General features: G+C 37.7%; 2 protein-coding genes across 3 annotated transcripts; one reads left to right on the forward strand and one right to left on the reverse strand.

Moving 5' to 3' along the window:
• The first annotated feature begins 6,456 nt into the window (after window positions 1–6,456).
• On the forward strand, window positions 6,457–10,231 carry irg1 (immunoresponsive 1 homolog (mouse)). Of its 2 annotated transcripts, XM_015387669.1 has the most exons (5): window positions 6,457–6,799; window positions 6,975–7,136; window positions 7,282–7,371; window positions 7,659–7,858; window positions 9,210–10,231. In XM_015387669.1, exons 1-5 carry the CDS (start codon window positions 6,788–6,790, stop codon window positions 10,162–10,164), a joined length of 1,419 nt encoding a protein of 472 aa, XP_015243155.1. In that variant the 5' UTR covers window positions 6,457–6,787; the 3' UTR covers window positions 10,165–10,231. The 2 variants fall into 2 exon arrangements, with proteins under 2 accessions (XP_015243155.1, XP_015243156.1); XM_015387670.1 differs by lacking the exon at window positions 6,457–6,799 and having other exon boundaries at window positions 6,991–7,126.
• A 155-nt stretch (window positions 10,232–10,386) lies between these two features.
• Window positions 10,387–15,711, reverse strand: LOC107092944 (ES1 protein homolog, mitochondrial-like). The gene is made up of 4 exons (XM_015387671.1): window positions 15,483–15,711; window positions 12,833–13,004; window positions 12,550–12,748; window positions 10,387–10,701 (listed from the first exon to the last, which is right to left on the reverse strand). The coding sequence occupies exons 1-4, from the start codon at window positions 15,678–15,680 to the stop codon at window positions 10,506–10,508; spliced, it is 765 nt and encodes a 254-aa protein (XP_015243157.1). The 5' UTR covers window positions 15,681–15,711; the 3' UTR covers window positions 10,387–10,505.
• Between the last annotated feature and the right edge of the window lie 493 nt (window positions 15,712–16,204).

Raw genomic sequence — 16,204 nt, forward strand, 5'->3', positions numbered from 1 at the left:
GCCTGGGCTTACCATGTGCGTGTGTGCGCGTCCATACAGAGGTGACTGATAAATGAACATTTAACTGTTGAGATGCTGCTGTAGGGGATGCGGTGGTTTATTGCCCACTCTAGAATATGGACAGACAAGGATGGAGAGAGGAGGAAAGCCAATGTAGCTTCCACACTGGCACCACCATCAAATTTGAATATAAAATGACATAAAAGTTCATTTATTTCAGTGAATTAATTCAATTAAACTGTTCAATTTGATAAATGCATTAAACACTTTTTTAATTTTATTATTTCAGCTAATCCAAAATACAGTTTGTGTTTTATTTTAAGAAAACAATCACATGACAATGGAAAAAGGATTTATTTATTTATTTATTTATTTATTGCTATAATCTACTTAGATGTTCCTCTTTTCATATAAAGGTAGGTTTGGCATTTCAGATTAATATCCCAGTGTTTAGAGGAAGGAAGATAAAAAATCAAAGTAACATGAGGTCCAGTGTTGAGATGGTGTTAAGACCAATAAACTTTGTCTTATATTATTAACAATTTGATTTTACTTTAGATTTCTCAAGATAAATCAGTGTCCTTCTATGGGTTAAATGTGTCACGCAAATTGATCAATCTGTTGATTATTTTTTTGATTAATCGGATAGCCAAAGGTTTCTTAAAAAAGATTTTTTTTTCTTTTTGATTTTCACAACTTTATGTAAAAATTAACAAAAGTTAACAATGCCCCCCTATGTATTTTGCATTTATGACAAAGGTCTGAAACATCAGGAAACATCCTAGGTCATGCTCCCACACCAGCTTCATAGCATCATAACCTGAGGAGTCAGAGCCCGACAGTAAACTATAAATCTTAGAGATGAGTCCTTTAGGAGATTTGGTCATGACAACAATATTCTCTAACTCTGACAATTTTGTGTGTAGTTTTCCTGTCAAGAAGATTTTAACAGGAAAAAAAAAACAGGTGAAACTAAAACATTTCCACTTGAGGAGCTCTGCATAGAGCATATTGAGACTGAAAAGTTTTTCTTTATCCTGAATCTAAAATGTTGATTTTTGTTTTTTTACAATTTTGATATAAATACTGCTCTAAGTGGGTTTCTCTGTCAGCTAAATGCCTATTTTACAGTCTCTATATTCCAGTTAACAATTAGTCAATTACTAAATTAGTTGATTATTTCAATAATCGATTATTTATGAATAATCCAATGAATTGTTTCAGTCCTAATTGTGAGAATGTTTTCCTTTAGTAATCATGCAAAAGGAGTACTGACTTACAGTCTGATTTGAAATTAGGCTGATTTTGTCAAAAGCCCTTTTATGCCTCGGGTTATTGTTTTTTTCATTATTTTTTTAAGTTTACATTTTTTTATCTGCAAGCCATACTTATTAAAATTAATAGAAATAAACGCATCAAAACCACCACTAAACCACTTCATTTATTTTAGCTAATCAGGTAAAAATATATTCTAAACATGGCAATTAAAACTATATATTTTCTTAGAAGCATCTGCATAATATTGTGGAAGAAGTTTATGTATTTATTCATGAATGCTGAGGTCCTTTTATATCCTCCAATGCTTTTCTCTAATATATTTGATGACCTATGACCTCTGGTTTTATTGTGGCACCCAGCTATTGAAACATGCTCCCCTATCTGGTCATCATAACCAAAATAGGCTAAGGTTATGTTGTTGTTTTTTCAGCTTCTGCTAATTTACCAGTGAGTCATTATTCTTCTGTATTACTGTCAGCACAGAGCTGCTTATCTTCCCCTGATTACTTCAATTATCAAAGAGATGCCCAGATCACTTCACAAGATATTTGTTATTTCTTTGAAGAAATGATTATAAAACATTGCAAGAGTGCCACCCATTGTCCTGGAGATGTAAATGCAGCCTCCCCACCAGGAAAGCATAAAACTAAATGTGCTCAGAGTTTGGAGAAGAAAAAACAGCAAATGATTTACCTTAAGGGGACTTGCATCAAAAGATCCTCAGAAAAGACAGAAAATACAATAATAATTATAATAATGAAGGTATGAGGAGTCCATATTATTTAGCAGAAGATAATGTACATAATGAGTTATTTAAAAATGATTTTACATACTGTTTTAAATGTCTTCATCTGATTGAATGGATATACAGGTCCTTCTCAAAATATTAGCATATTGTGATAAAGTTAATTATTTTCCATAATGTAACGATAAAACTTGAACGTTCATACATTATAGATTCATTGCACACTAACTGAAATATTTCATGTCTTTTATTTTCTTAATAAGGATGATTTTGGCATACAGCTCATGAAAACCCAAAATTTCTATCTCACAAAATTTGCATATTTCATCCGACCAATAAAAGAAAAGTCTTCTTAATACAAAAAAAGTCAACCTTCAAATAATTATGTACAGTTATGCACTCAATACTTGGTCGGAAATCCAATACTTCAATGCGGCGTGGCACGGAGGCAATCAGCCTGTGGCACTGCTGAGGTCTTATGGAGGCCCAGGATTCTTCGATAGCGGCCTTTAGCTCATCCACAGTGTTGGGTCTTACGTCTCTCAACTTACTCTTCACAATATCCCACAGATTCTCTATGGGGTTCATGTCAGGAAAGTAGGCAGGCCAATTGAGCACAGTGATACCATGGTCAGTGAACCATTTAGCAGTGGTTTTGGCACTGTGAGCAGGTGCCAGGTCATGCTGAAAAATAAAATCTTCATCTCCATAAAGCCTTTAAGCAGATGGAAGCATGAAGTGCTCCAAAATCTCCCGATTGATAGCTGCATTGACCCTGGCCTTGATAAAACACAGTGGACCAACACCATCAGCTGACATGGCACCCCAGACCATCACTGACTGTGGGTACTTGACACTGGACTTCTGGCATTTTTGGCATTTCCTTCTCCCCAGTCTTCCTCCAGACTCTGGCACCTTGATTTCCAAATCTAAAATTCGCTTTCATCCGAATAAAGTACTTTGGACCACTGAGCAACAGTCCAGTGCTGCTTCTCAGTAACCCAGGTCAGGTGCCTCTGCCACTGTTTCTGGTTCAAAAGTGGCTTGACCTGGGGAATGCGGCACCTGTAGCCCATTTCCTGCACACACCTGTGCATTTGTGGCTCTGGATGTTTCTACTCCAGACTCAGTCCACTGCTTCCTCAGGTCCCCCAAGGTCTGGAATCGGCCCTTCTCCAAAATCTTCCTCAGGGTCCGGTCACCTCTTCTTGTTGTGCATTATTTTCTGCCACACATTTTCCTTCCCACAGTATTCCCACTGAGGTGCCTTGATACAGCACTCTAGGAACAGCCAATCATTCAGAAATATCTTTCTGTGTCATACCCTCTTGCTTGAAGGTGTCAATGATGACCTTCTAGACAGCAGTCAGGTCGCCAGTCTCACCCATGATTGGGGTTTTAAGTGATGAACCAGGCTGGGAGTTTTAAAGGCCTCAGGAATCTTTTGCAGGTGTTTAGAGTTAATTTGTTGATTCAGATGATTATAGCTCGTTTAGAGATCTTTTTCATGATATGCTAATTTTGTGAGATGTGAATTTTGGGTTTTCATGAGCTGTATGCCAAAGTCATTACCATTAAGACACTAAAAGGCCTGACATATTTCAGTTAGTGTGCAATGAATCTAAAATATATGAATGTTCAAGTTTTATCATTACATTATGTAAAATAATGAACTTTATCACAATATGCTAATATTTTGAGAAGGACCTGTATGCAGCCTCTGTGCGGTATGACTATCGTTTGACTTTCCACAATTCTAATATATTTTGCTGTTTCCATTTGGTCACAATGATTAGACAAAAATGGTTTATCCATGCAGTTTTAAGGGTCAGAATCTGACCTTTAAAAGCAGCTATAACCCCATGTAAATTAGCATGAGTTAAGAAGTCTCTTGGGAAAAAATGAAATTTTTTAATGAAGGAAAACCCTTTCAGATGACTTTGTTATGGGTTTTTTGTTTTGGGGGGGGGGGTTATCCCTGATTTATGGACAAATAAGTTAATTAAACTTATTTGTCCATAAATTGTTTAGGATAGGGAGAGAAATACACATATATACCAGACATATGTGCCTGTCCTCCTGAGTGATGTTAAGGTTTGACAGCAAAAAGAATGAAATGCTGAAGTGCAATTTGAGGTTTAAACAACAGAGGACTTTTTTGAGGAAGTTGGGAACTGGATTGCTCGAAAGAGGAATAAAAATCATAGCCTATGTTCTCTGAGCCAATATTTCTTAGGTGTCTTCCAGATCAAACATTAATGAAATATAATCTAAATACGCATGATGTCTCATTACAGAAAACACAGTGTGTGATTTTTGTGGAAAGACTAATGTGGAAACAAACTTCTGTCCAGCAAATGATAAAATATGATTGGGAAGAAAATGGAAAAATAAAAATAGCTCATTTAAAGTTTCTAAAGGCTGTGGAACCTTGTTACTGGATGTATTCAGTAAAAACAAGAACTGTAAGGGAAAAATATGAAAAGGGTATTGATCCAGGTAATTATCCTAATATTAACTTCAGTACTAAATCATTTCCAAAACTTGTCTTTTTTAATTCAGTGGTTAAAGATTAGTATGGGGCTTTAAAATGCAAACATTTTATTTTCACTGAACATTTATTAATTAAATATGCATTCAGAAAGATTAAACAACAACTGAAGATTATTTACAGGATCTCTATTTTTAATTCAGATAAAGATGTTTCAATGGCTTTAAAATTAATTACTGTTTTTTTTAAAACCAACTTAATTTTGAGTTTATGTATTCAGTGGGGAGAAAATAACACATTTTGACACATGTGTAATTTTACTTTACATTCTTGTTAATTAACTACCATCATTGGTGCTTCTGCTCTTCCTGCTTCTATAAGGACAGCTGTAAATGCTATTCTCTCTAATATTGCACAAGACTGGAACATCAATGGAGAAGGACTTTTGACCATTCCTCTTTTTCTTTACATCATGCTGAGGGTTGGATCCACTCTCATGCTCTTTCTTCTCACGTCTCTCCCTGCAGCGTTTAGGTCAGATCACTGTGGAGGAACGGTGATTTAGTAAATAAGTGCTCTCCTTTTTTTGTTTTTTAATTTCCTGTGATTTCAGAGCTTGGGATGATCCAATTCCCACCTCTACCAATGCACACAGTGCTGCTTAAAGTGATACTAGCACACAATTAAAATTAGATAAAAAATATATTTGAAGGCTTACTTACATTTTGTTTAAAGGATATTAAAAAGAGTGATTCTTTTTTTTTTATTCAATACATTTATTAAAAATGTATCAAAGATTTCAGGGTGAGATTATTTTCCTGCGAAAAAGAAATTCTAAAGCATATTTTATAACTGAACTTTTTAAACCGCAACTTGTCATTTCTAAGATTGCATCATTTTACTGTGATTTTTGTAAATCCTGTTCAGTCAGACATCTGTTTTATTGACATCATATAACATAAACCTTCAAAGTATTCTATTTTTTGTAATTTTCTAATTTCGTCCATTTCCAGCCTCTGGTCTAAGCTGGGTAAGAGTTCTCATTTTAGCTGTTTAAAATGAAATGTGCTTTGTCAGGTGGTTGTGGGTGTGTGACTTGTTTTAGACTCGTGACATGTTTCCCTTTGCAGAAGTTCCTATTTCCAAACACTGAACTTCAATGGCCTCTGATTTTAATAAAATACAATTATTGTAAAAGAAAATATGAAAGATAGTAGCAGGTTTTTTTAAATACATTTCCCTGAATAAAAATCTAAAGTAAACTTTACTCAATGTCTGAAAGTATGTGCATTCATTAGGATTCAATAAAATTTAAAGTTGTTGCATGTCAAGCTTGAAAACATAAATGAGAAATTTACATACTTTTGAATCCAGATAATAAAATTCATTCTATAAATAGACCAAAAACAAATTTTTCTTCTCACTATCCACAGTTAAAACAAACAAAGATCTCCCTGTTTTGGGTCGGTTTAGATAATTACAATTATTTGGTTTTACCTAATGCCAAATAACAAGAGATCACATTATTTATTTAAGCTTTTAATGTTTTATTTCTTCCCTTATATTCACATTTTTACATACATTTAAAGGACACCTTTAACTGTATATTAAGCCTTTTCAGCCAGATTAAAATCACTTCTTTTCTTATAGGGGCACTCCAAAACGTTGACCTTGATTTTCTGCTGTTTACTGACGGTCACTGCCTGTTGGAAGACCCATGTTTTCTCAAGCTTTAAAAACTTGATGATATATGTGACATGTTACTTATACATTTCTTCATAAGGGCATTTACATATGATGTCATCTAATCCGTGGAGCCTGTTAGTCTCTCCTACAGCATAAAACTCCCGCAGCATGATTCAGTCACTCCCGTTCTTGACAGTGATAACTTTCTGATGCTTGCGAGTTTCCCCTTTTTTTTCCTCCCAAACGCAATCATTGTTAATATGGGCTAAAAACCTCAGTTTTAGTTTTTAATCCCCATCTCCAAAAATTATGTTATATTTCCAAATTGAATGTACCACTTCAGCTGAAGCTGTTGCCACAAAAGCAAAAGCAAAACATCTTGCAGGACGATTCTGAAAACGGTCAGATTCAAAAAAAGTGATAAGGCAACATCCAGTCATTGTGAAAGTACACACTTCTCACCAGACAGCTGGATTTTTGCCACTCTGGAAATTTGGCAGACCAGCCCTCGGGCAGGTTATTTTACTATAAAAGACAAGCATCCTTTAAGTTGTTTCTTCACACCAGACACTGACTGAGTGCAAACAATGCTGCGCAAGGTACTGCTGATTTCTGAGAGATTGACATTTTTCCAGCATTTTCTCTGCAGAATTTACTCCATTGTATTTGTATTTCAAAAATATTTATACTTCATCTAATTATTTCTACCACATCTACATATATTTTAGCAACAATTAGTGTTTGTCTCTGAATTGCTGTGCTTCACCTTTGCAGGGTATTACAGAGAGCTTTGGAGCAGGAATCCATGCATTAAGGTCCTCTCAGCTGACAGATGTGGTGATAAACAGGAGCAAAAGGATGATGTTGGACACCCTGGGTGTAGGACTGCTAGGAACCAGGACAGATGTCTTCCAAAAGGCTCTTAGGTACAGCCAGGTAAAGCGAGAGGAGTAAAATCATTTGTTTTTCCAACAAAACAACCATCTATCTAAGTCATAATTATACTGAGATGATCTGTGAGTAAAACCTGGAAGCTCCACTGTTTAGTAAAGATCATTTGTGTAAATTTTTTTGATTGCAGCTCTTCACATCTGAATACAGGAGCAGTATTTGGGGAAGATCAGAGATAACTCTGCCTCCTTATTATGCTGCTTTTGTCAACGGCATCGCAGTAAGTTTGCCAATTTAGTATCTTTTGAAAAATGCCTCCGGCTCAAACCTTTCAAAATTTTACATGTCAAAACCTCATTTATTTCATTATAAATTTTCAAAGTGCGCTTTAAATTGATATGTTATTTGTGCTAGTATAAAATCTCAATAAAAAAATAAATAAAATAAAAATCTCAATAAAAAAACAAAACAAAAAAAACCAGGGTTTGTGGTTTTAACTTGACAAAATAAAAAATTTTTTGCAAAGCTCTGTATAATTAGGATCTTGGATAACCTCTGTAACCCAAGGTTCACTCCATGGACTTTGACGACACTTGGCATCCAGCTACTCACCCCTCTGGAGCCGTTCTGCCTGCTCTGCTGGCGCTGGCGGAGACGCTGCCCAGCAGGCCTTCTGGTCTAGACCTGCTGTTGGCGTTTAATGTTGGCATCGAGGTGCAAGGGCGGCTGATGAGATTCTCCAAGGAGGCCTACAACATCCCTGAAAGGTGAAATCTTAATCAATTTTTACTTTGGAGCTAAAAAAGGCTCATTCTCAAGATTATTAAAAAGCACCTAAAGTTGATTTAAGACTATAAATTATGGAGGAAGTGAATTATTGTTTCTCTTTTTAATACTCTTAATTTTTTTTAAGTGAATTTTGTTCATCAGGGATTAGTGGGCCTTCAATTAACCTGGACATTTTTGCATGTTTTTCATTTTCTGCCATAAATGTTCTAAAATTTTTGTCTGATTCTATGTGACAGTCTCTAAACAAAATAATACAGAATTGTTCAGTGGATCTAAGGGAACAGATTTTTGTATTTTTACATATAAAGTTGGAACTAAAGATTGTTTTTTTTTTCAATGAAACAATAATCTAATAGCGAACAGTCCCTTGAAGATAATTTTTTTTCAACATTTAAACCAAGTGAAACTAAAACTATTCCACTTGTGAAGTTCTTGATGCAGCATAATGATGGACAAAAAAATAGTTTTCTGTTTTAAAGACCAAACGTTATATTTTCTAATACATTTGGTAAATTGTAAAAGTGTTTTGCTCTGTCAGTTAAAGGCATTAGTCTGGATATTCCAGTTGTGATTAATTAATTACTAAATGATTTTAATAATCAGTTGGTCAGGATTAGTCCAAATAATTGTTTCAGTCTAGATAAAGCATAAATATTTGGAGCGTGTTTCTATTCAGCCCTCCTCAGTAAATGTTTCAGATAAACCACTCTGCCACTCTCTCAGGACTTTTGAAATAGGGTTCTACCATTTTTCACTTCTAGAGAAAATTTCAGTTTTTCTTCTGATTCTCATGTAGATTTTACTTGTCTGTGTAAACAATGAGTTTGCATTGATAAAAACTAAACTGTTATCGTAGCTCAGGCTATTGTCTTTCTTAAAGGTGAACCTCTAGTCTAAACTGTTTCACAGTCTTTTTTTAAGTGTTAGCCTTTGTTTGGCCTCATCTATTTTTCATCATTTCATCTTTAATACTCTGTGCAACAACCTGTTTCTTCATATTTGACACCCAGTGCAATATATATATATATATATATATATATATATAAATATCTATATAAATACCCATGTAGATACCCAGTGCAATAACCTTGTATAATAATCCTGCTATAAAATAGTCTCTTTTTGACTATTTGAGCTGATGTAACGAGGAAATTTCTCCACTGTGAGATCAATAAAGTCAATCAATCAAGGATTACATTCTGCTCCAAATACCAAGTCTTGCAGGGTGGCATCTGTTCACAGGCATGAACCATTCATTGTTGGTCTATATTTGGAAGGAAGAAGTCATCTGGTCCTCCAGTAACCCTTTGCTGTGTCTTTAACCCTCAGGTTTCATCCCCCCAGTGTTGTTGGAGTTATGGGAAGCGCCGCAGCCTCAGCCAAACTCCTCGGCCTGTCTCCTTCTCAGTGCAGTCATGCGCTGGCGATTGCAGCCTCCTCTGCTGGGGCACCTTTAGCCAACGCCGCCACTCAAACCAAACCTCTCCACATAGGGAATGCTGCTCGAAGAGGCTTAGAAGCTGCCCAGCTGGCAGCGATGGGACTGGAAGGAAACCAGGCCATACTGGACATGAATAGAGGTCTGGGAGTTTACTACAATGACTACAGCCCTTCAGCAATGCCAGACTGTGCTACTAATGCCTTTAAGTGGATTTTAGAAGATCAGGATGTGGCGTTCAAGCGCATCCCTGCTCATCTGGCCATGCACTGGCTGGTGGATGCTGCTCTGTCTGCCCGTGCAAAGCTCCAAGAGACAATCTTTGACCTCAGCCAGATCCAACGAGTCACCCTCAGAGTTCCTCCATCCAAATACATCAACTGCCCCTTACCCACCACAGAGCATCAAGCCAGGCACTCGTTTCAGTTCAACGCCTGCTCAGCCCTGATGGACAACAGAGTGACGGTAGCGTCCTTCGACCAAGATCAAATCAACAGGCCTGCTTTGAAGGAGCTGCTGTCTAAAGTCGAGATTGAGACGCCTGCAGATAACCAACCGAGCTTCGACAACATGTACTGTGAGGTCCAGATAGAAACAGCTCAGGGGGAAAGCTGCACAGCCAGGTGTAATACCTTTTATGGACACTGGAGGAAGCCACTGAGTCAGGAAGACCTGGTGGAGAAGTTCAGCTTGAATGCATCTTCGGTGTTGAGTGCAGAGGGAGTGGAAGGAGTGATTGATGTGGTTGGGAACATTGAGAAGGTTTCAGAGTGCTCAGTGTTAGGCTCGTATCTGAGAATGAACAGCAATGCTCATCAGCAGGTGTACGGCATGAGAACAATCTGACTGGGGACAATTTCATACAGTGTGTCTGGGTGGAAAATTAAATTACAAACAATGTAAATATTTATATATTATATATAAGTGCTTGATGTGAAATAAACTCTGATGCAAATTGTTTTATTGATTGATTTATAGAATAAATAAAACCGAGAAATAAAGCCTTTTTTTTGTGAAACAAATGAAAAACCAACATGATTAATCTGTCAGAATTAACCCCCAAAAAGCTAAAGGTTCAGGAGTTTTTAATAAGTTTCAAACATACAAGGCATCAGCTCATCTACAAACAGAACTTTGCAAATCTACCCTCCAGCATTCGTTTCTAGTCCTCAACAATCTGGGTGGGATCAGGCCAGCTTCAGGACACCCTGCACCATGGATCCGATTCCGTCAAAGATTTCGTGAATAGGGGCGTTGCACATGAAGGCGCAGGTGGTGACCAGCTTGTTCTTCTCGTCCACGTGGCTCTCGCCCACGCTCTTACTGACATGTTTACAGCCCAGCTGGTTGATGGCTGCAGCCGTGTCGGCAGTATCCGGGTACCTGAGCCGAGAGAGAGGGAGGGAAACAAAGTTTAAAGTTCTGAGAAATATGGAATTTTCAAAAGGAAAAATATTTAATGCGAGAATTTTCCTATCAGGGCCAACTTTCAGCCTGATCGTGCGTCGTGTAGTGTACAGGGGGTAACCAGGGGCGATCAGCCTCTCACAACCACCTCCTGATCAGGAATCGTGAGGTCGGGAGAAAATCAAACATGTTTGATTCTGTTTCTTTCTTTAAAATTAACAGACCATAGTAACCATGTTTTTGTCCAAATACGTTGTCGCCTTTTCTTTTTAGGGCTTTCAACACAAAATTGCACAAGTTGCCAAAGCAGTGCGGTTTACTCTAATGAGCGTCATATTCCTCTTCTACTCGTTTGGCCTCCTGATAGACAAGTCTGAGTAGCGCCATCTCACTACGGAACAGAGTCTGATGCGGTTTTCAGACGTACAGTGTGAGCCGGTAGATCGCATCAGAGCATCGGGCTGAACATGCATCATGAGCTGTGAATTCACACTGTACGGTGGAACCCTGTGTTTGCAGAGTACGCCCGGCTTTAGCAGATCAGGGTCCCGATCCAGACCCGCCTCCTGCTCCTCGGACCAAATGTTATTTAAATCATGTGTCTAAACGTCACTTGCACCACTTCTCATGTGTGTATGGTAAAGCTGTCCAAAGCGTCCGGCTCCAGGCTACACGGGATAAAAATTAGCCAATGAGCTGCTGTCAGTCTGGGTTGCTGCTGCTGCTACTTTTAGACACAGCAGGCAAACCTGTGGCAAGCCGGTCGATGGGAAAGACGGAGAAGACAAAGAAAAAAAGAGAGCAGAGAAAGTGTGGACTGCTGGAAGAAGCATGGTGAACTGGTGAAAGAGAAGTGAAATGGCGTGCTCAAAGATGACCCTGCACATTTTCTGAGTATGTTTGGCTAAACCTGCAGCTGTGAAGCAGGATGGATCCAGGCTCATAATGAGCACCTTAATATGTGCTTGAGAATGGCTTTGTCTCCATTCAAACCCAGGTTTAAAGCCTTGAAGGGCAGCATAAAGCCCACTGCTCTCATTAAGACAGAAAACAGAAAGAAAAAGAAGATAGAAAAAAAATAATGTTCAAGGTTCAGGTGTTTTATAAAAAAAAAAAAAAAAGTGAGTCAGGTAATAGTCTATATACCAAACTGAAAGATTGTTGCTCTGTACTTCAAAAACAATTTAGATTTTAAAATGGAAAAACTTTCTGTTTTTTATATTCTTTATTCAAAAAGTCAATGTATAACAAGGATGCATAAACACCTGCTTTTTATTTTGATGTTAAATGCTGTTTAAAGTAAAGGATTATAATAAAAAATGTCTCTGGACCTTTATTAGCTGTTGATTTTGTTTAATCGGATGCCGCTGATTTTTAATTGGTTACCCCTGGTATAAATTATCTATATCTAACTAAATAAAACATCCCTGCAGCTTCTTTTAAATGCCTCTGCCTGAGCTTGGAACAAGTTCTCTGGGTTTTCTCATAGAAAACTTGCTTCTCATCAACTTTACTTACTTTTTTTTCAAACCACTTCCTTGTTACATAAAACAAAACTCTTGTGGCCATTTAGCTTCACTGGTCTGAACGTTGAGAAGAACTTGGGCTCATTAGTTTGGTTCTGTGGCACTTTCACACGGAGTTAAGAGGAAGGAGAAACAAACAAAAAAATAAATAATCCAAACCTGCAGTTAGGAAATTAATCTCCATTACCTTTCTTATGATGTATTAAGTGTTATTAAGTATTTTTACAGTCAGGATTGGGCAATTCTTTCATTCCATTTTTTTCTGGGTGTTTTACTGTCTGAAGCCACTGAGACTCACTTGTCGTCCTTCTCGATGCCGACGGTGACCTCACACCCAGGAAGCACCTTGGCTGCCAGGACGGGCGAGATGCAGCAGAGGCCGATGGGTTTGCCTTCGCCGTGGAAAGCCTGCAGAGCCGCCTTCACTTCCTCGTTTACAGAACAGTCCTTCCCCTGCACTGCCCACGTACACAGGTTCTTTGCTGCCCCAAAACCACCTGAAAAATAACAAAACCAGAGGGTTTTGGACAAAAACTTTCACTTCCACCACCCTCCAGGCCAACTTCTGAAAACAAACAAACCTGGGAATATGATGGCATCGTGGTCTTTGACGCTGAGCTTGGACAGGTCCTGGATGTTCCCGCGGGCGAGCCGTGCGCTCTCCACCAGAACGTTTCTCTTCTCCCCAGAAGGTTCACCTTTCAGGTGATTCACCACGTGCATCTGGTCGACGTTGGGAGCAAACATCTGCACCTGAAGAAGCAGTTGGCAAACATGGTTCAACATTTGCTGGACTATATAAATAAAAAAACAAATGAGAACATAATTAAATCGAATGGGAACCTCACTAAGTTGAAGAAAGAAAGTGATTTCTATTTTGGCTGCAACTAATGATTATTTTGGAAATTGATTAATCTGTTGATTATTTTTTCAATTAATCAATGAATAATCACATAGCCAAAGGTTCCTTAAACAAGATTTATTTTACGAAATTAAAAAAAGTGAAATTAAAATGTTTTCACTTGAGGAGTTGGGGATAGAACATATTGACAGATGAAAAAGGTTGTTTTTTTTATCTTAAATGCAATGTTGATATATATTTTTTTTACAATTCTGATATAATTACTACTCTAAGTGGGTTGCTCTGTCAGTTTGAAGGCATTTTTTACAGTCTCTATACTCCATTTAATGATTTTGTACTAAATTTGTTGAATTTAAGTTATTTAAATTATTTCAATAATTGATTAATCATGATTAATCTGATTAATTGTTTTAGCCCTAATTTATATGAAATTTTAATACAAAGCCCTCAAGGCCCTGTTTATTCTGAATTTAAAGCAAGGAGATAGCAAAATTATCCACCTTGGAAGGATGTTTTACAGCTAAAAAAGGTACCAACTTAAATATAAACAAATGGATCAACAAGCAAGATGAATGCACACAGGATAAACATCGACAGGGCACAATGATTGGATCGCAGGTGATTTAGAGCAGAATGTTGCATAGTCAGCTTTAAACCTGAAGTAGCTCTTTAAAGCGGACAGGAACAAACGGTATGAGAGCCAGCATAAAAACTTGGCTTCAAAATGAAAAGGATTTATAAATTAAAATCTAATAAACCGTTCAGAAACCTGCAAGAATTTGTGCAACTGGATGTTAACGTTTCAGGTTTCAGTTTAGAATGCTACCAGGAGAAATGGAAGCAGGAGACAAAAACCTTTGAGCAAGCAATTTACCAACAAGTAACAATATAAATTCGGTTCATATTAAGGGAAGTAACCCAGGAAGTTAAAGGTAAATAAAACTTTTTTTTTCTACTGGAATAAGATCAAACTCAGGTTGGATATTTGAGCATGCTTCATCAGAAATGGTGGAGCATATTTGACAAATGGTTGACAGTTGTCTTTTGTATCTCTGCTTCTGTCTCCTTGAACCCCAGTCGGCCTCGGCAGGTGGCCGCTCACACTGAGCCTGGTTCTGCTGGAGGTTTCTTCATGTTAAAAGGGAGATTTTCCTCTCCACTGTCACTACAAGCATGCTTAGTCTGAGAGATTGCATTCGAGTCAATCAGTCGATGCAATCAACTGGTTTTCCTTAGAAAGAAAACTTTCAATCCATATGACTGTATGATCTGGTTGAACTGTAAAGTGGCTTAAATGACATGTGTTGTAAATTGGCGCAATATAAATAAACTGAATTGAATTAAATATTTTAACTGGCCTCCAGGCTGCTGTTTGAAGCTAAGCTGAAATGTGCAGCAACTCAGTTTTTCATTGTTGTTGTTTTGTTTTTTGTTTTTTTTCGGGGGGTGGTTCAAGGTGAAGGTCCCTAGTGTTCTGCTCCATAGCAACATCCTTCTGGTGTTCATCAAGGATAATGATACCAAGCCCTAAACAGATCTGGTATTTAAACGACTGAGCTGGCATTAGGCTTTTGGTAAGACTGGGTCCCTAAATCCCTTTTGGTAAGACTGGGTCCCTGAGCAGGACCCCTAAACCCACCCTTATCCCCAAGGGGGTGGGTTAAATGCAGAGTGAATTTTGTTGCTTTATACTTATGACAATGTAATGACAATAAAGTTGAATTCTATTATATTTTATTAAACTGATTTAGCTTAAAACATTAGCTTTAATTTGTTTAGTTTTTTAAACTGATTTATGTTCTGAGTATAAGGGCCATAAAAGGGTGCAAGACCAAAACTAGAAAAGTCTGGATAAGTCCACCCCTTCCAGGCCAACATCTGTTAAGAGAGAATGAAAACAGGGGACTGGCCTCTGTTGATCCTAGTCTACAACTGCCCATGCTTGTTCTAAAAAATCTATTAAAGTTAGAGGGTTTTCTATAAAATCCTTTGAATAAATCAACAAAGGCCCAATGAGAAGCAAGCCAGCAAATTCATTTATTCATTTAAATATTCAAATCAGACCATCACCAACACTGCTGAAACTTAATTAACTACTTCTGTGTTTCCTTCATTTAGAAACCAACAACAGTAGTTTGTACTTCCTGTAGTCAAGTTAAACTTCATGAATGTCACTCAGTGTTGCTGAGCAGCTTATAGAGGTCAGGCCACAAACAAGACGATTACCACAGTAATAACTACAATCTGAGACATTGCATCATTCTGATTAACCGCTGATGTGGTTAATTTTAGTTTCTGGTACTTTTTCCAGCCTCCGCTTCACACCTTAAACCACCCTCGCTCAGATCCTACAGATAAGGCAGACTTACAGTTGCACCTCCTCTGCTCAGATGGACCAGAACAGCAGAGGCCTCATGGATTTCACTTCCATCATAAACCCCGCAGCCTGCCAGCACGACAGCTACACGTTTAGCCATCTGAGAGGAATAATAGCTTTTATTCAGAGTCTGGACCGAGCTGAGAGTGAGCAGGCAGCGGCCGCTGTGACGGAGAAGGCTGAGCAGCATGGCGGACAGCAAGCAGAGGAACGCCCCTTTCTAACAGCTTCTTCTTCTCTTGTATATTTACAGGCGGGTTGATGGCGCTCAGGGGTACTGTTTACTCACCAGCGCCCCTTGTGTTTAATCAGGCGCATCGCCGCAGAACTTAAAGTTCGTCTCACAGCCTGTGAGCTCTCTGACCAAAATTTCAGCCTGTGCCAGCTATTGGTTGTTTAATCTGTCACTGAAAACAATCGCTTAAGGCATATTTCAAAGTTTTTAATGATTTCTAGCACTTTTTATCTATATTTATGAACATATTCATTAAGTTATTTTTAACTTTATAGTTTTTTTTCACTCTTATTTTAGAATAAGACATGAAATATATACCTTTTAAGTAGAACAGGTATAGTAGGAGAAGATATTAAATCAAGATCTATACTTTTTTTTTAACTTGTGGTTTTAACACTGAACGCCAATGCTCACTGAGCCTGACTGAACAATCCATTCTGTGGGTTCCTCTCTGGTAATTTTCCATAATGAGGTCAGAA

The sequence above is a fragment of the Cyprinodon variegatus genome, unplaced genomic scaffold, assembly GCF_000732505.1.
Source record: "Cyprinodon variegatus isolate N-32 unplaced genomic scaffold, C_variegatus-1.0 Scaffold401, whole genome shotgun sequence".
In the NCBI taxonomy this organism is placed as follows: Eukaryota; Metazoa; Chordata; class Actinopteri; order Cyprinodontiformes; family Cyprinodontidae; genus Cyprinodon; species Cyprinodon variegatus.